This window comes from Platichthys flesus, chromosome 7 (genome assembly GCF_949316205.1).
Source record: "Platichthys flesus chromosome 7, fPlaFle2.1, whole genome shotgun sequence".
NCBI classification, from domain to species: domain Eukaryota; kingdom Metazoa; phylum Chordata; class Actinopteri; order Pleuronectiformes; family Pleuronectidae; genus Platichthys; species Platichthys flesus.
Genome location: NC_084951.1, coordinates 4,988,199 through 5,010,112, shown reverse-complemented (window position 1 = coordinate 5,010,112; position 21,914 = coordinate 4,988,199). Strand labels below are relative to the sequence as shown.

The window sequence follows — 21,914 nt, the reverse complement described above, 5'->3', positions numbered from 1 at the left end:
TGACTTAGCTAAATAGACTTGGTTTGCAAATGACAAACAATCTGCACTTGATACAAGCACAGATTATGTCTCCTGTGATCTAACAAGCAAAGGGACAATAAGTGTTTTCCTGTCCACATGAATGACAAGCTTGATATTTGGCTTTGCTTTTTTCAGTAAGATTTAAGGAAATTGCATTTCCTGTTATTGAAGAGAAAATCTCGGGTGTGTGCAGGAGAGGGCATTATTCTAGAGGCAACTTTATTCTAGAGGCAACGATCTGCATTACAGCCTGAGACTGTATGTAAATATTTATAGAAACATGCATTATTACATTGTGCAGACTTTTATAACTCTACTTATTATACACAATGTCACAGCTATTATTAAATGTGTGTTTGCTAACTGTTTTTCCAAAACCCTGTTCTCTGACGCGTGAGTGTGTGTGTGTACATCCTGACTATGAACGTACCATTTGTTGTAGATACGCTGAGATAAATTAGCCTGATATAACTTTCAGACAGGATGACACAAGCAAGAGACTGAAAAATAGGCGTAGCAGTCATCAGAACCTCTTGTTAGCGTGCGGCAGAGAAGTGGTTGATTTACATCGGGGGATGTAATTATGAGTGTCTCGGCCTGAAGAGGCCCTGACAGAGGCTCCAATATCAAAGACGTATTTCAAAACTACTTCTTCTATCATTGTTTCCCAGTGACAAGGGCTATACTGTATGTAAGACCAATAAAATAAAATAACTACTCACAAAGCTTTTACCCTTTTACACACAGCAAACACTGTTCAGACACACACCCTGGGAGCAGCTGTGCAGCATTAACTAAACAGAAGAATTTGCCAGGGTATCAGTCAGGTTGGGTCTTATGATAGTGACCAGAATTATCATAGTTATTCGTATCATAGCTGATAAATTATTCAAATGTAAGTTAATACATTTATTACAAGTGATAATAGTATAGAAACATGTAACACCATATCAGACAATATTAACATGGAAGAAGGGAGGCTTCAGCTTGCTAAAGAGGTATTTTCAGAATATCATTAATATTTTTAGTTTGGTCCATGTCCCATCCACTTACCAGGCGCAGGCAGGGTTTATGACTAATACTGCATCCAGCCCCCGTTTTCTGTAATTTTTAGCAATGGTCGCAATTTACATATATATTCTGTCAATAATCAAATAACAGAGAGGCAGCGCAGCCCCCACACAGTGTTCCTCTCTCCAACAGGGCCAGCTCTACCATTCGGGGTCTGAGAGACTCGTGGATCCTCTTAACCCTTCAGGTTAGAGTTGAACTCAGCATTGGGGCGAGAGGCCATGTCCATGAGCTGATTAAAGCTAGACTAAGCCTGCAAGGGCCACGAGAACATGTACCTCCCAAACACACACACACACACACACACACACACACACACACACCTCGACTCAATACCCTGACAAGCTGCTGAAAAGAAATAACTGCTGATATGGAATTCCTGTACTCCAAGGAAGAGAGCGAACCTTTCCTCTTGAAAAGTTTAACTGTTTATCACACAAAAGGCACCAATAAGGAGAACATGCTTTTTTGAGGTTACACTGATATTCCTTGTTAACATGTGTTAGCCCAGGGGTCCAGCTGTGATAGAAACAACACAACATGTTGTCAGTGAAGCTGTTTGTTCTTCACCTGCAGCAAACATTTGAATATTACTCAAACTATTCTGGACGGTGAATGTGAGCTCTGCGCCCCATTAATCTGTGATGCTAGTTAATCTGGTAGGAATGTGTGCAACAGTGTCACAAATCAGCCTCCCAGCCATTAGCAGCCTGCACACAATACACACACACACACTCACAGTGCAAGTGCCGGTTTCTAGTTCCTTCAGCAGAATTCTGACTCAACTTTTTGGAAGCTCTCTTTTTTACTTCCCAGCTTTTGCATATATGTTTTATTTGCCATTCCCTTCATAACAAATCTGATGAGGTTGCAAATTCCGCTCCAACAATGCCTGCAGTTAGGAAAGTGGATGTCGCACCTTGTTCTGATTGTCAAAAGACAAATTCTGATTTGTGGATATGGTTTGTATAAATATAATTCAATTTTGAGTTAAATCCAGAACCTATCCACATTAAAATACATTGCAAATGTTTTTCTGATGAACCACCACTTCCAAGTGCAAGTTCCTGCTCAGTGCATGTGCACCACACTTGTCTGATACTGGATCTGCTCTCCAGCACATCACATCTTAAACTCTGAGGAATTAACACGGGGAGTTTCTCCTACAGCAAACAAATGTACAACTGCTTTCTAGTGACCACACAGCCTCATTTCACACACATGTTTGAGCAGAGGGGAACACTAGGCTGCACTTGTCATGAAGACTTGGTTGCTCCAGGCTAACTACAGTGTAATAGTGACTCATCCAGGAAAGTTGAATAAGAACAGAAACATAAACCCATGCTGTGAAGCAAACCTAATGAACATCTAATCATCTATCTAGTCATCAATACTTTCTTTAAGTTAAGGTCAAACTGTAGTGTTTACTGACCGATACTTTCTTTAAGTTAAGGTAAAACTGCAGCGTTTACTCACCGATACTTTCTTTAAGTTAAGTTATATTTAGTCACCAAAACTTTCTGTGAGTTCAGTTCAAACCTGCTCCACTGTCTACATCAACATGACAACCAGCTAAAGGCTTTAAAATGTTGAAATTAGCCTAGCATAATTCAGAGGTTTAGCTCCAGGAAGATGATTGGCAGGTAACGCAGTAATAGCACAGCTTCAATACAAACTCAGTGGAGAATCCACTGTGCTGATATAGAGTTTCTCTAAGGCGTGGTCAGGACACGAATGTTCGTAAAGACGGAAGATTAGATGGAGCGCTCACCTGCTCGGTAGTTTTCAGCGGCTCCTCTCTTCACACACTCTCACACTAACTTTCTCCCTCTCTCACGCACCGTCCGGCAGCACTGCCTCTGTGAGTGTGTATGCATGTGTGTGTGTGTGTATTTCCGTTAATCCCGGCGGTAGACCCAGCGAGCAGCGGAGGAGGCGGAGCTGAAGTGTCACCGGCGGCCTCGCACCGCGGAGCAGCGGCAGGTGAGGAGGTCCCCACCCAGTCCTCCCACTGTGCCAGTTAAACATTAATCCGTCGGTGCTTCACTACTCACCAGTGAACTTGAATGTCAGGGAAGCCGATACGGCAAAGTAAATTAATCTGGACAGTTTTTCTCACATGAGAAACACAAAGCCACATGTTCCATGCACATTCCTCTAGTGGCCTATACAAGACTTTTCTGAATCAGGGGCTATGATTTACACAGAGGGGTCAACATGCATTATTTTTACAGTTCTAAAAAAAAATTGTGGGGACTTACTGGTGATGTGGAATATTTGACATCATCTCTCAGAGAACCTTGACGTAAACTGGCAAGAGAGGAAAACAGGGCAATGAATGAATGAGCAGCGAAAATCAACAGCTGAATTGGGCATTTGTATTTTTCCATTCATAATATGAGGTGTTTGTTGTTTGTGTGTGTAAGGATTAGATATTTCAACCAAGGTCATTTCTTCCCATGTGAAAGCGGCATTACCAAATAAAAATGTGCAATGAGAGGTAAAAATGATTTCCACTCGCAGCATAGTGTGTTCCCCTGTCTTGCTTCGATGGCACGAGGATAGTGGAGATAGCTCATCACCGACAGGATTTGAACCACGGGAATTATCAAGAGATGACAGTCTCCATCGCCGAGCTCATTATATGGTGCCAGTCGAGTCAACTGATACACATCACATATCCCTAACCAGCAGCCGCCTCATACGACGACAGTCTACTCGAGGTCAGTGTGCATTCATGTTTCGACCTGGTATGGGCCGGATCGAGCAGCTAGTGGGCACGTGCTGTCTTGAAATGTTAAAAAGGGATGGAAGTAGAGACATGTTGTTTATGTGTAAACACTGACTCCTGGTAGAACTACAAGGAAGTGACAGGGAGTAAGATGTGGGGGAAAGAAAGAGAGGTAGAAAGAGGAGAAGCTGTAAAGACCCACTGTCAGGAATCAGTGCAGGTTGCGCAAGGTAAAACCCAAGGCTGGAATCCATAATTATACTGCGCAGTGTAACACAAAGATGAAAGTAAACAGCAAGCACGAAAACAACAGATACTTTATACTGTAGGTTGTAATCAGAGGCATTACACAGAACTAAGAAGCACTAAGGGCAGTGATCAGCAGCAGATGAAGAGATAAGCAGCGGTTCAGCAAAAGGTGCACGGCAATAAACAAAAGAAAACTGTAAGGGAGAAATAGTTGGGAGGAGAAAAATAAACTGTGGGAGAAAATCTGGACGGAATGATAAACACATGAGAGAGGTGCAAATGCTGGATGAAGGTTGTAATCTGTCCATAGCTACGCTCTTTGAGTAGGGAAACATCTGGAGGAAGGGTTTTACATGATTGCTACACGCTCCGAAAGCGAAAATGAACAGTTGAAAACCAGGGATACCCTCTTCTTTTCATTCTTCACATGCTTTCCAGTGATTTTAAGTGTGTGTGTGTGTGTGTGTGTGTGTGTGCATTTCAGGCGAGTGGGGTGAGCAAATACAGAAGCCATCCTGTGACTATAAGAACAGAATTGATGTAATTGATTCCTCACCCCTCCCTGTAGTCATGAAACTGGAGGCCATCAGAGAAGTGGCACTGGCAGAGATCCAACATCTCTTTGCGAATGTCAACATCCCACAGAATGTCCTACAAGACATCAACAATAAAACAGTCAAAGCTGTCAGGAGATGGCTGGGACTGAACACTCACTCCACTCGGGATATACTCTTCCTCTCACACAAAGAGGGGAGGCTCGGTGTCCCTAATGTGGAGTGGACCTACACCACTACAAGGCTGACACACCTCATCAGGATGCTAAATAACAACGATGCTGCCTTTCGAGAGCTAGCCAGAGCCTCCCTCCTACTGGACCTCAGGAGGAGAAAGGTCCCTTTGGCAAATGCTGGCCAGGAGAACTTCCTGGGCTTCAGGAGGAAAGGTAATGGCAAGCTGGATACCCAAGCTGCAGGTTACGGTTGTCGGTCAGACTGGCCGGACCTCAATGACCTGTGCAACAGAGCGGCAGTTCGACTGAAATGGGTGAAAGGAAATTCACCCACTGCACCAGACGCATCTGATGCAGTTGTCACAGACCCAGCGGTCAATGTGGAGGCTACTGTCTACCACAGTGGGACACAACAAACATTTCACAACACAACAGCAAGAAAGTCCCTCCTGAACATTAAACAGGCAGAGACAAAACTACACTGGACTGGACTGAGACTGCAGGGAAAGGTGGCATGCCTTGACTTTGCTGACCACTCAGTCTCTCATACAATGTACAGGAACGCCTCTGTAGGAGAGGACATCCTCTGCTTTACTGTTAAAGCCAGACTACAGGTTTTTGCCAACTAAATACAATCTTGCATTGTGGTACCCTAATAATCATCACTGTATAATGCATTCTAATCCCAACCAACATTTGGAATCCATTGCTCATGTTTTTAATGGCTGTAATAAGTATAAAGGACTCTATATTGCACGCCATGACCGCATTGTCGACCTCATTTCAAGTACTGTTAAGGGAGTATTCCCCCCAAATGTGTCAATGGACAAACACTCCCGTATAATGCCAGTTCTGATGATGTGTTCTGTAACATCCCTAACACCCCTGATGTTGTTTTCTTGGACAAGGTTAAAAGGTAGGTAGTAGTCCTCGAAGTAGCCTGTGTCTATGACCTCTATATGGACATAGCCTTCCTTTACAAGTTGATCATATACCAGCCCATTGTTGCTAAAATGAGAGACCTAGGCTATACATGTAAGCTGGTAGTAGTGATATTGTGAAGTCTGGGGCATGTCCATAAGCTTTCTGATAGTCATTAAGGTCTCATAGTTCATACCATGTTTAAAACTATAATACAGTGGGAACAGTAGTGAGTCAAGCAGAATGTAAATCAGCTTGGAATTCATTCAAATGTACCCTTAAACACAAAAACAAGCCCAGCAAACATTCCTAACCCAGCATTTGCTTTTGAGTCCTGATGTAAAGGTTGCGTTTGGCTAACGATGAATCTGAAGGTCTTCCTCATTTCACTCGCCTTAAATGTGCTTTGGGTATTGATGTATCATGATCAAGGTCTGCCCCCTAGTGAGGAAACACATCCAATGGCTGGCCTCTAATTGGGGGCTCCAGCTGAACTTCACTGTTACTTCAGTGTGCAGTGATCACCTGAGAAAAAACTCCAAAGAGACCAAAACTGATATATGGGACTATTATGTCTAGGAAGGTTTCCCCCACTACTTATTTCTCCTCACATAATATCTTCTCCTGATCATTCATTCATATGTCAGCCAGTTCTTCAGTTCAGTGTGAAATGTGTGAAAGCTCCTGATGACATTCGCACGTATGTCATCAACCTTCATGTCATGTTAGCCATGTATAATTTAAGCAGCCATGTGCAGTGTATTCACTGGTGAGGATTGCTCAATGCAATGGCAAAGAAGGTTAAGTTTTAATTTGTTGGTCTGCCTTTTATTTAGAGAGCTACATTATGCTCTCTGGGATCCCTTCTAGTTTCTTCTTGTTTTTTTTGTCTATTCATCAGTAAGCAGAATTATTCAAAGACTGCTGGACAGATCACCAATGAACTCTGTGGAAAAATGTGGAATGTGTGTGGAAAGAACCCATTGTAAATACCAAACACTTTATGTAACCATTGATAGAACTCAAGTGGGTTTAATAAGTAACTGAAGACAGGAAACTGGCAGGAGGCACATGCCTCCTGCCAGTTTGCCTCCCTGGCTGCTGCTAGTTTCATGTTAAAGGCTAACACTTCTCAGATTTATCCCCAAAATGTTTTAAAAAACGTGATGTCACATACCAGACACTTTACATAACTTGCCATTTTGGTGTCCCCACAGCCTTTTTCAGTGTGACTGTGTAATATAATTATTAACCCCAGCATGAACAAGTAAGCAGCTGCTACATTAACCAGTTTTAAATTTCCTCTTGGTCGCCTTTGAGATGATTGGTTTTCCACCAGACTGTTGCATACTAATCCCCACCCGAGGTTGAGACTCACTGCTTTAGATGATCACTCAATTTTATGAACTGACCTCAGACTCAGGGTGCCATCAATGTCTAGTCCCAATCAGTTCTGCCCTTAACAGAATACTAGTGCGGTATGGGCAAAATCCCCACCCCTCCTCTACAAGAATAACGTAGGGACATAAATATGTTTCCATTTCTAATCTAAACATATGATCAATACTATGTTGACCAAAATTATATTAAAATGTGGATGTTTTAGTTTTAAATGATTATTTTTAGTTGTTTAGCTCCATTCACTCCAATGTATGACCTCCTCATGAATGCCCTCTACAGGCATGAAGTGGTCAGGCTGTCAGTAGATGGGATCTGAGTCGTCTTTTGCAACACTCACTTCAAACTGCAGACCAAGATTTAGCACAGCACCTAGACCTGTTTCTGAATTTTGGTTTTCCCTACAATTCTGTCTTGCTAGGTAATACTTACCTACTTAATATACTCGGGTAACCCAAAGACACAGTATCTTTTTGCTTAACATTTTAGTTTTAGAGCCTGTAACTTTGTTAGTTTCACTCTCCTCTGATAAACTTCAACACCAAACCAGAGAGTAGAGAGTTTAGCAGCGTAAGAGATCCAGACGTTAAAAAAAGAGAGAGAATACCAGAATCACACTTGCCAATTGACTGGAAACATGAATCCAAATAAATGCTTACATTTTCGAATATCTTCACGTGTAAATGGCAATCATCAGCTCTGAGTGTTAATAAGACATACACATGTTGTGTTAACTTGTTTTGTGCCAGTCTGTTGCCTGGGTAATGTGAAAATAGCAACATGGAGACTGGAGACAATTTGAAAGACGGAAAATGACTCACACAGAATAATACAACTTTTTTATTATAATTGCTTTATCTGAGAGTCAGAAGAAATTGTAAAGGGTTGCCGGGGTAGACATAGCAACTCAACCTGCAACATTGACCATGATTATTCTTTCCCGTTGTTGTAGTAAATCCTCTTATGTGCTCACGCTTTTGGACCGATTGTCTGACACGACCTGACTACTCACACTGTACGTTGCATAGGCTCCTCTGGACCAGGTCTAGGCTAGTGTTTTGGTCAAAAAAGAAGAAGTTTGTTTAATAACAATGCTAACAAGGGAGTAACACACTGCCCTGATCCTATTCTGTGTGACCAAATACGTTTGAGTCACTCTTTTCATCTGCTTCTTTATCTTTCTTGCTGTGCAATTTCTTCCAGCCCAAAACTACATTTCCAACTTCTGTAATGTTTTTCATTTCAAACAGACGTAGTGAGGGAGAAGGTGCTGATTTAGGGGAATCCACTCTTGATTGTGCTTCATCTGTGCGAGCGTCTGAAGACATTTTATGCATGTTAGAAATTTATATGATCATCTGTTCAGGCATCTGATCACACCTTGTACCCCCCTTTGCACTGCCCAGTTTTTTCTGCTATTCATGTGCAACTTCCATGACACTAACCACCGCTATTTCCTCTTTAAAATATCATAATACAAATGTAATCAATTATTAAATTATGGGCAAAAAGTTATTATGTTATTGCTTTAGAAATGCTATTACATTGAAAACTGAAAAATTATTACGTTATTGGCAGACATGTTATCTTTGGTTATTATATCATTGGTTGCTACACAGCTTTCTCCAGATAAATGCATATAGAAGCAGCCTAAACTTGCTACACAAATACAATTTATACATCAATGAAAAAATTGAAAAAGTCATTGTTATATGTAGACATTCAAACATGCATTTCACCTCCTCCAGAGCTGAACCACAGCAGAACAAATCAATCATTTGATGCCTGCCACCATGTGGATCCACCAGTTGGCCTGCACGGTCCAGCCCAGCTTCTCACACTCAGAGATCTGCTGGAGGAAATGCTCCTTGGCCTCCGCCTCACCCTGTTCATCCTGGAGCGCCTCACGCAGGTAGCGCATGTCCTCTGCAGCACTCAGCTCTGGGATGCCGGTCAGCAGCATGAGGGAGAAAAGAGTGACCAGCAGACGAGAGTGGGAGCGCAGGGAGAGGTAGGCTTGTGTGCAAGTGTCCTAATGGTGGTAAATGGAGTGGGGAAGAAAAAGAGAGAAAAAAGTCAAAGATTGAGGAAATAAAGAGAAAATATAATAGGATGCAAGAAATCATAATTATGCGGTTTTAATTTTGAATACATAAAATGCCAGTACACATGCACAGTGGATCTTCTTGAAAGCTCACTGAACAAGTGTATGTTTGGGGGCAAGACATTTTTTTGCTAATTTGTTAAATAAAGGCAAAAATAGACAATATTATAATGATAGTCATGGTACTTAAATAAATAGAGTAAAAAATATGGGTTTGGGATTTCTGAAAAATAATCTCTATCTGATAATCACACTTCATCAAAGTCAAAGAATTCACCATCTAAGCATCACATTTCATAATTTGCTGATGTTCCATAAAAGGAAGTTGACACCCATCTTGGAGCCTACTTCTTTTATTTATGGATGCTTATTTTCTCTTTTTTTATATTTGTGAACAAACCCCCATTGAAAGACTAGCCAACTAGCCATTTATCCAACTAACAAGTATTGTCTGTGTATCCAAAGCCTGTTGAAAATAATAAGGCCCTCCACTGCACTGGCTGAGATGTTCAATACCATGAACACAATATACTGAGTCAGTTACATATGTTGCTGGAAACACCAAATAAGTATTAATCCACTTCTGAAAATAGTCCCACTATAATGTTTTCTAAAATTAAACTACAGTTCACTGCTGTTTTCAGGAAAAGACTTGTTAAAATGGATTAATAAATTATATGAATGCATATAACAACTACACACAGAATCACACCTACACACTCAAAAACGGTCCTCTTACCATGAACCGTTGGAAATATAGGCTGTTGCGACCTTTGACTCTGCCCATGACATACAGGAAGTCAGGTGTGAGGACAAATGGTACACGCTCCCTGGTCATACCGAGGAAGTGCTTCCTGTTACCCAGGATGTGACCGAAGTCGATATGAAACAAGTTCCCTGATGAAAAACAACATGAAGGTTCATACTCTTCATCTACATTCATCTTCTTAATTCAGTTTCATTTGTTCATTTTTGTTTGTCATTCACTCGTAGTGTCATTTGAACAAGTGAAGGACTGAAAGATAAACTTTGCATTTGCATGAATGCACATTTTTGCCTGCTAATGAGTTCAATCAACAGCCAGTGTGATGTGAACAGGGATGTGTGAGGCGTACCTTGGTCTGTGATCATGATGTTGTCATTGTGTCGATCTCCGATACCCATTACATAAGTGGCAACACAGTAACCAGCGCAAGACTTCACAAACCTCTCCACAGTCTCGTAGTGCTGTGGTGAAATGGAATTACAGAAGTCCGATGATTTTGGAATATGACAGATCAAGAGCATTCACACACTATATTAAACAATAAATGTGTTTCATCTAATGTAATAAATATGATCTGGCCACACCAATATGACCCAGCATGTTAACTGGCCAACACCTCTCAAATAAGAGGTTGCAAACTTAGAATACCAGTAAATCTGGGTCAAAGTCTTGTATAAAACCTGGTTCTGAATTGTGTCCATATTTTCATATGACTTACAATTTCCTGGAGTGGACACTTGGACTTGAGCCAGTCAAACAGAGCATCATTTCTGAAAGCTCCAGCTGTTCCTCTGTGGCTCCTCTGCACTGCAGCAATGGTCGCTGCATTCCTCACTATCTCAATCATACCTGTAGAATAGAAAATTGATTAAAAAAAGGGAGATAGTGGGAGCTGTGGCGTCAGACTCCTTCTTCAAACATTAAAAAACACGCCTCCGTACTGCTTGTGTGGTATCAACCAAATGCCTGCAAGACCCAACATTCAAATTCGACTCGAAATTTACTTTTAAGCCTAAAAGTACGCCACCGAAAGTAACAATGGTAGGGGATGAAGTGATGCTTACACTCACCCTTGGGCTAGAGCTTGTCTACAGTTCATTCTAACGAACATAAAGGCAGCTTCAGAGGAGGATATTAGATGACCAAAACATGGTGTAAATGATGGGGGCATGTTTAGTTTTTTCTCTTTAGTTTTATTCACGTCGGAAGCATTGATCACCAGTTACTTAAATTTGATTGGAGTTGGCTGCAACACTGATTACCCCTGAAACTACAAAAGTGATTTGTAGACTTAAATGTTGGGCAAGAGTCCATGCTGAACTGACCATGTGGTGGGATCACACAATGGGTCATAAAAGTGAGGCCTTTGAGCCAAGATGAAGCCAGCTAAAGTCCCTCTCAGATCAAGCATGGAGATTGTATCTTCTGGTGGTAACTTAATCCCTGGGGTTTCCCCAGAAACCCCTGCTCTGCTCCTGGCCGCTCCCACTCTCCTTTGACCTCTGACACTCAATTGGCTAAAAGCCAGCATCATCCCATGACCAGCACCTCAAGGAGGCAGGACCTCTCAGGTAGAATAAAACCACTGAGACATCAATAATCGCTGCCATTTTTCCCTGCTCTGAAGACGTCAACAGACCCCTCCGGGTCTTTCCAGATGATTTAGTTGCTAAAGGGGGCAACCAGAGTTATTTTCTTTCATTTCTTTCATTGTCTTTTATCTTAAGTTTGATCTTACTTTGATAGAGACTATTTTTGTTTTTAACTTGAAAAGGCCGTGCACAGGAACTCGCTCGCTGGCTGAGCTCAGAGACTTTCTTTCCAAATCCACAGCGGCGTTACCGCTGTTCATTCCCTGCAGAAGAGACGAAGCAGTATCCCGTCAGAGAAGAGACGAAGCAGAATTCCGTTCCAAGAGCAAGAGAAGTTCGCTCTATTCGGCCCAGCGCTGACCTCCGTTGCAACCACGAGACCCACCGGAGCACTGCTTAAGAGGCCAGGACACTGATTTGTTTTCCAGGAATCCGCCGTCCGAGCACGCATCCTGAGCGATTCACTGGACTTCCGGAAATCCACGCCCCACGCGCAAGCAACACCGCGGAGGTCACAGTAAGAGGCTTTATTGTCTGGGCAGAGACTAGTTTAAATACTTAGCGTGTCATTTGTTTGATTGTATGTTTGTTTGTAGATCGCTGATCTATTTTTAGCCGTACTACACGGCGGGGCGAGACGTCACATCCGGTTCCTTTGTCTACTGTGTTTTTGAGAAGCGCGCGGTAACAAATCGGCGCATCCTTTTTACGTGTTACCGTCAGAGATATTGTGCGGAGATTTACAACTGTTAAAAGATAAATCTCACGTAACTAGACTGCCTGCTTCGCTGGAAGTTTGTCGCTGACGATGTTTTGAGAGCTTTCCTGATTTCTTTCTCTCGCTCGCTCTCTCGCTCTCTCTCTCTCTCTCTCTCTCTCCTTCTCTCTCTCTCTTTTTTTTCTCCTGAACCTATTTTTGCACACGTCCCGACCTACATTTATACATTTCATGTTACATGGAGAAATCTAGACTTAAAGAGCCTTTATACATCTCGATGCCATTCGGCGCCAAAACCACGAGATAAGAAATCTCTTCGTCTTGAAAGATCCCCTTTGTTTAAGTACAGTGACCGGCAGCCATTTCGCTTTTCGCAACGTGGCTTCACTAGGCAACCTCCATCTTGAAAGCACGTGAATGTAACATCAACTTGAATTCGGCCAGACTTACGCCATAGCCACTCCCCTTTCTCTTTCTTACACACACACAGACAGGCAGACACACGACCACACACACATAGATATCCCGTATCACATGTGTAACAATTGTGATAAGTGCTGCTGCTGCTGTTACCATCATTGAAATATTGGAGTTTGTTAAATGAAGAATCATTGAAATAACATTAACTTTATTTCCCCTTTTTAATAAATACTTTTGTAATTAAAGTATTTGTATTTCTGTGATTATTTGTGCATATGTATGTGAATACAGCTGGATTACTATAGCCTGTGCTCGAACTTAAAACCCTTCATTGTTTATTATATAATCATTAATATTAAATATTGAGATTATTATTATAACTTACATCATTGAGACTGATATCTATAGATTGAATTGTTGGTCCCTGTAACCAGGGTGGTGCCCCGCGACAATAAGCAATGATTACAGATTGTATTATTATTAATTGATAATTGTATTGTTTTCATTAATTATTTTAACTATTATTAATGGGTAACCGTATCATTTCTAATTGTTTTACCATTCTTAATTAATAGCTTTATCATTTTTGATTATTTTTAAGAAATAATTGTTATTTTAATAATCATATTTCATGATTATTAATAATTAGCCAACGTCAATTCTACTTCTACTATTGCACAACATAAACACTTCACCCCCAGTTCGGTATGGTTCAGAGGACAACTGCAGAAAATAGAACCAAACAGCATGTATTAAAAAAATCAAAATAAATAAAAGAATTTACAAAATGTTAGAGAGAGGTAATTCTAAACCACACTGATGTTGATACCTATGTTGTGTCCTGTGGAGATGCAGCCATATGGAACAAGGTTAAGGTCCAGAGATTTCTCCTGCCAGATAGAGTCCATCACCATCAATGTCTAAACAGGAAGATGCACATGTATCACATCACCCAAAGATAAAATACATTCATCAACACCACACAACAACCAGAGTAACATTACTCAAAAATCCATTGAGTAATTGTGGCAAAAAAAACAACCTCCCTCACCTTAATGACGAGCATGTCTTGTCTGAGGTCGTCGCCCTGTTTGAAGATTATTCCGACAGGTGTAGCAGAGGTCGGCGACGGCATGGGAGAGAACTCCAGCCACAGAGGCTTCTTCTTTGAGGCCATCACTTTGCATTTATCCAGCTGGAGAGGTTGGATAGAAAGAGAACTGATCTTTTTTGCTAATTCAAATAACTTTGAAATGTCTTGAAATCAACTTATTTCCACTACTGATAAGCTCCACACAACTCTCTGCCAACTGATTCTGTCAAAAGATAACTATGCCTTTGTCTTTCCCTTGACTTGAAGCCCCTGAAAACTTGACCACATAAGCAACAATCACTACAAACACCAGATAATCTGTTTGTTTGCTTGTTTGTTTATTTGACTCAGACCAATACTTGGCTACGTTTGGTAATCGTGGAAAAGCTAGCAAGAGATGGCTAAACTTAGAAAAAATGCAACAGATAAACCCGACTCCCACCAATCGGCCCTCTCGTCAAAGTTACGCCCCCAAAACACCATATGATAAATACTCGAAAAGGTATTGTGCTATTTGGAAATTAAGACATTTGCAATATAAAGTACGTTTCACTTTTTTAAACTTTTCAGTATCTACTTTCTGTTGTAATTTAGTTTGAGTATTATTTCAAGTTTATGGTCAGTGTGAGACTTACGCAAAACTAAACTTGCTAAAAGCATAATATAAAAAAATAAGATTACCATAATAATCAAATGCACCTTATTTGCACACACACAAAAACAGTATTGACTAAGCTTACCAGGATCATTCCAGCTTTGATGCGAGGGTCAAAGGGCAACAGGAATTCATTTGGCAGATTACAGTTTCTGAGAAGCTCTTGGAGCTTGATGGGAGCTAAAACAACAACAAAAAGAAACAAAAGACACGCACATTTTTTAAATGAAATTAACTAAAAGATTTAATCTGATCTATCCAGTTTATTTCAGACAGGAGTACTTGCCACAGCAAATAAAATATATGTGACACAACAATGAAATCAATATATTAACAGGAACTGGCAAGCAAGTTGCTAGACAATTGGTGTGACCACAGGTTTATTCACAAAAGATGTAAAAAGAATGGTGAATGTATGAATACATTATATGAATGCATAAGGATGTATTTCTTGGTTGTGTCCAACCTGTAGGAGGGAGGTCAGTCTTGTCAGGGTAAAGTCTCTTTATCGTTAAAGCGACCTCCTGCAGAGCCTCCACAACTTGGACCTGCTGGGCGAAGCTGTCGAGCATGGCCTGGCCACAGCCCAGCAGGTAAGCCTCCAGAATCACAGACATGCGCTGGCGGAAGTAAGGACACCCAGCCACCTCGCTGCGGACGTACCAGAAGAAGAAGTGGCCGATTCTCTTGCTCTGCAATGAAAGATGTGAATGAGTCCACTTTATACTGCAATTAGACTAAAGTGTCTCACTATTGTGTGAACCTCCCAGACAACTTATACGTGAAGTCAGTCAGTGATAATAAGATCCTGAATTTGACACAAGAGGAGTAGCAGAGGTCAGGAACTATAATGATTAAATATTTACTGTTAAAATTAAATCCTGTATTTCACAGACACCTGCCCCTCGACCTGCTGAGACCATGGTCGTGAGTTTTGATTAAGTGAAAGTGCACAAGCAAACATCTACAAAATAATAAATCCAATAGACACACTTCTTAGTTTTGGACTTTGCGTTAAGTGCATGTCTTTTATCCTAGAACTGATCTCAAAGATGTTCTGTGCATTTCAGTCTGGTAACTGTGTCAATAACCTGTCAGTAAACATGAAATGTATTCGGATTAGTCGTTTTTCAGAGATACAATGCATTAAAATAAAAATATGGTGTTGTGGCTTTTTCTTTTTAAAAGAAATTAATAAATACCAACAAATATGGCAAAATGATCACTTGCCTCTTAGTCTTAACATCAAACGATGCTGTACGTACTAATGCTGCATAACTCACCCGCAAAGCTCTTTGGATGAGATACCGAGCAAGGAAGCTGTCGTGGTAAGGCTCTACTTTAAGGGTCTGTATGAATTTACAGGACAAAAAAAACTGTTACAGTCTCTATATCTACACACATTGGAATCCTTCTTTATTACAGACAGAGACTAAAGGTTTCCATTGAATCTTCTCCCTGAGAAATTAAGGATCCATTTTTTTATTTTGTAAGCGATGCATAAATAAATTTACCATAAAAGACTACCACATCCCAAGCAAACACTGAGTAGGGACAGCTGATAAAACATGGCCGTTGTCAGTATTCAGCTGGTAAAAGCATTGGTTGGCAGACAGGAACAACTAGTCCACATTTGCTTATCTCTCCAGAAATGAAAGATACACTTTTTTGGAAAAAATTAATAAATTCTTAGAATTGCAGGTGTTGAATCTGCTTGACAAACTTTTTCAAGATGAGTTTTTAAATTTGGATATATAACTATGCAAAGTTTTGATGCAAAGGCTGTGGGTTTTAGCACTTGAATGCATAATATTTACATAAGCCTCCAATAGAAAATGCTTTCATATATTTTGTTATATTCAGTTATTTTCAAACTTGAGGCTTTTTTATTTTTTATATTTTCAGATCAACAGTGAACACTTATGACAAGTTTTCTTTGACACATACCTGCACCAGCTGTAGCAGATACATCAATACATCATTATTGGACAGGCTCTCCAGTCTCTGGACAGCAAGTCTCCTGACTCTCTCATCAGCAAATTCAATGCTTAACAGCTCCAGGGCCAGTGTGATATCAAGCTCATCAGTATCCCAGTTTCCCAGTAGCCAGTGAACATCCTCAACCACATTGCGGTTCATCCAATCAACATTGCGCAGGAAGAGGGGTAGGTTGGACGCGTAGCGGATGCTCTCCTCCCGGAACTTTTTTAGGCAAGGCCTTTGGGTTCTGACAACTGTGGGTGGGGATCTGAGAGCCATTGTGTCACCTGATGGGCCCTCAGGAGGTTTCAAATGTTGAGAGGAAGAGTATGTGCTGGTTATAGTGGGAGAGGGTGAGAGGGGTGAGGGAGACATTTTGAGAGAGGAGGCTGTTGATATAGGAGAGGAGAAGGGGGAGTTAGGACTCCCAGAACATACAGGTGAACCAAGGCTATTTGGCAGAACCACAGGGAAGCTGTAGCGGTCTAGAAGGAAGCTGATAGCCATGGAATCTGCAACGTCTGGGTTAGTAGCAGAGGACAGTTTGTCTGCCTGGTAGGTGATGGCCTCTTCTTCCTGGCCAGGGTAGGACCACATGTGCAGGGTGTAAGAGCCCTGGCTGAGGAGGGACCTGCAGGGATGAACAAGTTTGGTGGGTTAGGGTCTTTTCTAGTCATAATTTTAGTTGAATCTGAAATTTAAATAGGGACAATTTCATATACAAATTGCTCCCACGGCCTACTGGGAAAATTGTTACCCTGTTTTTCTTTCTTGACATTTGAAACTAGCAAGACACTGCTGATATGTCACAAGGCCATTATTGATACTAAAATAGACTGACCTGTGATCTATGAGGAGAAGATTAACAAAGTAGAGCAGCCTCGTCTCCCCTGAGTCTTTGGTTATTGGGGAGATGTCACCACCACTTGCATTAATGGTGAAAGCCAGCTTAGCTCCACGTGGCAGATCCCTGAGGAGAATATCAAAATGGAGCCATTCATTCCACAGTACTTCATCTGCGAAGGCCTTGGGAACAGACGAGACTGAAGAGAGGACCTTGTTGCCATAGAGAATAGAAGCTTCGACATAAACAACCTGGGGGGATTTGATTGGAAGTTTTGGGATGTCAAAGCCCAGCAACTTGACCCTGAGTTTTCTGTTACAGTCCCACAAGGATATCATGAAGATGTCATCCAGATCCTTCCCTTCAAGGCAAAGATCATCATGGGAGCTGAACTGGCCACTGAAACCATCAACGAGTGGCCAGTCCACAATACGGACGGTCTCCTCGACAAGCTGTGAGTCAGGCACCACAGAGAGGTGAAGGTCTTGATTGGTCCTCAAGCAATGTCGAACCCAGAGGAAATCGCTGAGATGGTAATGACCTGATAAATACTCCTCCCTGCCTGAGACTTTTAATACCAGTCTATCAAAAGTATCAGCATGAAGCCCCTGGTCTGCCAACACCCTTCTGAGAACTTCAAGAAGAACATCTGGGGTTGCACTAAAATCCACCTGAATGCTGAAGCTGATCTTGCTCATGTAATGCAGGGTGATAGGAATCTTCCTGTTTAGTCGCTCCTGCAGGTCACTCGGAATGGGGGCACAAGTTACCCAAGGCTCGGTGGCATACAACTTATCATCTCGATTTCTTAGCTCTTGTCTCCTCGGAGATGCCAGTTTCCTGCGGGTGAATGTGAGCTCACCAAGCCGGTCAGACGTGTCTTTCTCCAGGTTGTGTCCAATCAGGTAGGCCAGACTCTGCTGCTGTTTCTTCTTCTCCTCTGAATCAACTGCCACCACAGGTTTTACCACTATATGTGCAGAGAGGTGCCCAGTGTCTTCACGCAACCATGGAATGTCCAATGTCCTGATAACCTGACAGTCATCGTAGGCCTCGTACCATTCATCCCCCCTGGCATATAGCAGAGTGTATCTCTCTGGGTCAAGTATAGCAAGTGGATCTGGATGACAGTTTTTTTCCTCGGCCTATAGGAAAAGAGATAATGTTGATGTTTTAGTTTGACAATGTGTTTGAACAAGAGAAAGGGTTTACAGTCATGTTAGCAGCACTGTGAGGTTGAATAATAAACTGTAAATAGGATAAAGATAGTGTAGCATAGCATTAAGGTGGAGAAGTACTGCTAGATCTGACGCCGGGTTCACACCGGACGCGAAAGTGACGCCGAAGCAAGGCGTAAGCGCAGCGCCAATCCTCTGGCTCCAATCCACTCCCATGTTAAATCGTTGTCCTGAACACACCGGAGGCTGAAGCGTAGCGTTGCGCCACGGCTGCCTCGCGCAGTACAGCGATCATTTCGGCATCGAGTCTATATTTACCGCTTGACGCTAGCGTATCGCGACAGGAAACACACTGAAAAATTATTTTAAACGATATTGACGACATATTTTGTATGATTTAAATGATCAAATATGCATCCCATGCTTTGTATTCACCTTCTGTTGTCCAGGAGTTTTAATTTTACCACTTTTATTATATGTCCCCCTCTGCCCATCCACTACAGCCACACAAGCAGTGATAAAGATAAAAAAGAGAGAGAAGGGGGGGCTACGTATTCTCCACATAGGCTTGACTGGAGAATACGTAATTTACCCTCGACACCCAACATTTAACGGAGCCAACAGCTGAGAAGTTCGTCAACATGAATGACATTAAATTAATAATTGAAGTGGAGAAGTACAGTGAGTTGTATGATCCTCGGAACATGTTGTATAAAGACAAGACTAAAAAGGACACATGTTGGGACGCTGTTATAGTTAATTTTGGAGCAACAAGTAAGGATATGCTTGAAAAAAATTATTAAAGCTGTTTTTACTGCAAGCTGATAACAGCGGCGCTTCGGCGGCGCTACCGCACCCGGTGTGAACCGCCAAGCGCCGGTGCGCTAGGGATTAGCGCTTACGCCTCGCTTATGCCTCGCTTACGCATCCGGTGTGAACCCGGCGTGAGACTCTGGTTATGGCTTTAATTTATTTTAGAAGTATTATATTGGACAAAATTAATTTTGACACATCGATCTATCTATCCACTCATTCATTATCTATACCACTTATCCACAGTCTCGTTGAGGGAACTGTTGGGTTTCTCTATAATATTGCAAGGTAAGGATACTATATCTTAATCTTTATCTATGATGAGATTTGGCACTATACAAATAAAATTGAATGGAATTGAATTATCGTTTAAGATTGTGGGGGGAGCTGGAGCCAGCCCTAGCTGAAAACAGGCATGGTACACACTGGACAGGTAACCTGGGTATCACAGCGCCAACATATAGAGACAGAAAACACTTTACACTCACATCCACACCTGTGGCCTCATACATCTTTTTCACCAAAGTCTGCAGATATACATTTTGCTGCCTTTTTTTTTTAAATCTACTGATGCTGTTGAATAATAGGTAATTACATGTATTCCTATAAATGTGATAAATATGTGCCAAAGAGAACTATTAAATTAAATACTTATTGTATTTCGCTTTGGATAAAAGTTAAATGAAAATGAATGTAATGTAATGTAAATAGTTGTCAGGACCTGTGCAGACAAAGTAAAGTGCATCCCATGGTGATAGTAGAAAGTAAGCAGTTCAGTTGAGTCATTGGGATTTAAACTTTTCCTCAACCTGTATTCTTTAGTCTTTATTCCCAAACAGCACTAATGCCACCATCTAAAGAAAATGATGATATCTTCAATATTCAGGTTGTCATGTTTTTATCTATAAAATAAGCTGGAATGTACTTTATACAATGACCAGCTATGAATCTGCATATATTAAAAAACATGAATACAACCTTCATAAAAACATGTTTTTTTGTTTATAGACCATCAAATATGTGTGGGCCTACCTGCATACAGATGCGTAGCCTCAGCTGGTAGATGCTACACTGTGCATGGAGGATGACTGACACTGGCTCGCAATCCATGTCAGCATTGTAGCCCTCATCACCGTCCGGTGGTGGACCAGGACCAGGCTTCAACTCACAGAAAAACTTCAGGTTGTTCTCAGAGCAGCTCTGAGTCGACATCTCAGATTGAGGCTCCACAGCAGACGGACTGTCAGACCTTTTCTCGAACAATCCGAAATCCATTGATATTACAAGAGAGGAAAACTTGAGGTTGAAGACGTATATTTAAATATGTATCTATAAGGTTTTTAGATCTAACCCTGCAGAATGATTCACAGGTTGTTGATATGGTGTTGCAGATATAGTGAACAAAGCAAATCAACTACAAACCAAACAAACCTTAAGATGATGTGTGCTGCGTTACGGTGTAGTCTGTGTGAGCCTGCACCCGTGTGACTGTGTGAAACAGCGTGTTGTTTTTGTGACTGCTAGAGACTTCCTCATTCTTTGATACCTGTTCTCAACCACCAGCACAGAAATAAATGCCAACAAGGCATCTACTGATCCTGTGAAGGGGTTAACTTCCTAGTTTCCTGTTGTTAATTAGAGCACGTCTAACCTGTCATGACATTTTCACTGTAAAAGGCCAGGGTAAATAGGTAGTTCTGCTATAAATAAAATACAATACCCAGTCAAATCTATTTCCCCTGGTTTACAAGTCAAGTCTAGTTATGTCCTCAAAAATGATGATAAAGAGAAGTAAAATGAGAACTTCTGTGTACTTTAATTCAAACAGATTAAAATGGGACTGTATTCAAAGTGCTGCAGGAGTGCCCCAAACCTGTTCTGTTTGTCTGGCTCATTCATCTTTGAAGGCACTGTAGGGTGGAATGTGGATTGACTTTCAATTCACAATGGTTCAATCGAGATCGCATATACATTAAAAAGCTCTGCAGGTAAATGGTAAATGGTTTTGTATTTATAAAGCACTTTTCTAGTCTTGATGACCACTCAAGGCACTTTACAGTACAGTTTTACATTCACCAATTCACACATACATTCATACAGTGCATCTCCTCGCAGCACTTTGTTATTCAATGTTATTCTATTCAGGTCTGCTGCATGTTATTTTAAATGAATTAAGACTTTCCTGTTTGCCACGGCCTTTTATCAAATCAAATAATTACTTATTTTTTAACTCTATCAGGATTTTCTTTTTCTTTTTAACAGCTTTCTTTTGTATTTATATATTGTATTTATATTTGATCCTATGTTGTTTTTACAATTATTCACAATACTTTTTTATATTTATGCAGTGAGGTTGCTGCCAGAGTTACCTTTGCTAATGAAACATTCCAGTATGTGGTGGGGTAGAGGAAGGCACACAAACTGCACACCTGGGCTCAGTTCATGATACTATATCAAGGACAGTTGCCGGTACATAACTAAATTATTAAATAAAGCAATAACAGAGCCAGTAAATATCAGAGCCGGTAAAATTCACAGACACAAATCTGAATTCAGAAGAAGGTGTGAGGGTCTTCATTAAGATCCTCACACCCTGGTGTTGTTTTCCCTGTCATGCCACCAATCTGCTT

The 21,914-nt window shown here is 41.2% G+C and overlaps 2 protein-coding genes across 3 annotated transcripts in view; both read right to left on the bottom strand.

Moving 5' to 3' along the window:
- Positions 1 to 2,963, bottom strand: part of lamb2l (laminin, beta 2-like) — a 58,056-nt gene extending 55,093 nt beyond the window's left edge. Inside the window, exon 1 of the mRNA XM_062392523.1 lies at positions 2,864 to 2,963. The gene's annotated coding sequence lies outside the window, so the exon portion shown is untranslated. The remainder of the gene's footprint in view (positions 1 to 2,863) is intronic.
- Positions 2,964 to 7,945: 4,982 nt separating this feature from the next.
- si:rp71-17i16.5 (phosphatidylinositol 4,5-bisphosphate 3-kinase catalytic subunit gamma isoform) lies at positions 7,946 to 20,767 on the bottom strand. 2 transcript variants are annotated; one of them, XM_062392741.1, is made up of 13 exons: positions 20,716 to 20,767; positions 20,317 to 20,533; positions 17,291 to 18,438; positions 16,417 to 17,080; positions 15,753 to 15,818; positions 14,936 to 15,161; positions 14,555 to 14,649; positions 13,773 to 13,916; positions 13,551 to 13,641; positions 10,710 to 10,840; positions 10,341 to 10,452; positions 9,965 to 10,122; positions 7,946 to 9,153 (listed from the first exon to the last, which is right to left on the bottom strand). In XM_062392741.1, the coding sequence occupies exons 2-13, from the start codon at positions 20,494 to 20,496 to the stop codon at positions 8,896 to 8,898; spliced, it is 3,273 nt and encodes a 1,090-aa protein (XP_062248725.1). In that variant the 5' UTR covers positions 20,497 to 20,533; positions 20,716 to 20,767; the 3' UTR covers positions 7,946 to 8,895. The 2 variants fall into 2 exon arrangements, with proteins under 2 accessions (XP_062248725.1, XP_062248724.1); XM_062392740.1 differs by having other exon boundaries at positions 20,317 to 20,753.
- Between the last annotated feature and the right edge of the window lie 1,147 nt (positions 20,768 to 21,914).

What these genes read in the sequence shown, in the direction of transcription:
- si:rp71-17i16.5 (XM_062392740.1), bottom strand. Translation starts at nt 20,559, where the DNA reads ATGGATTTCGGATTGTTCGAGAAAAGGTCTGACAGTCCGTCTGCTGTG. An exon ending in CTTCTCCTCATAGATCACAG is followed by an intron (nt 17,081 to 17,290) that starts GTCAGTCTATTT and finishes TCATCCCTGCAG; the next exon opens with GTCCCTCCTCAGCCAGGGCT. An exon ending in CATCATGATCACAGACCAAG is followed by an intron (nt 10,123 to 10,340) that starts GTACGCCTCACA and finishes GTTTTTCATCAG; the next exon opens with GGAACTTGTTTCATATCGAC.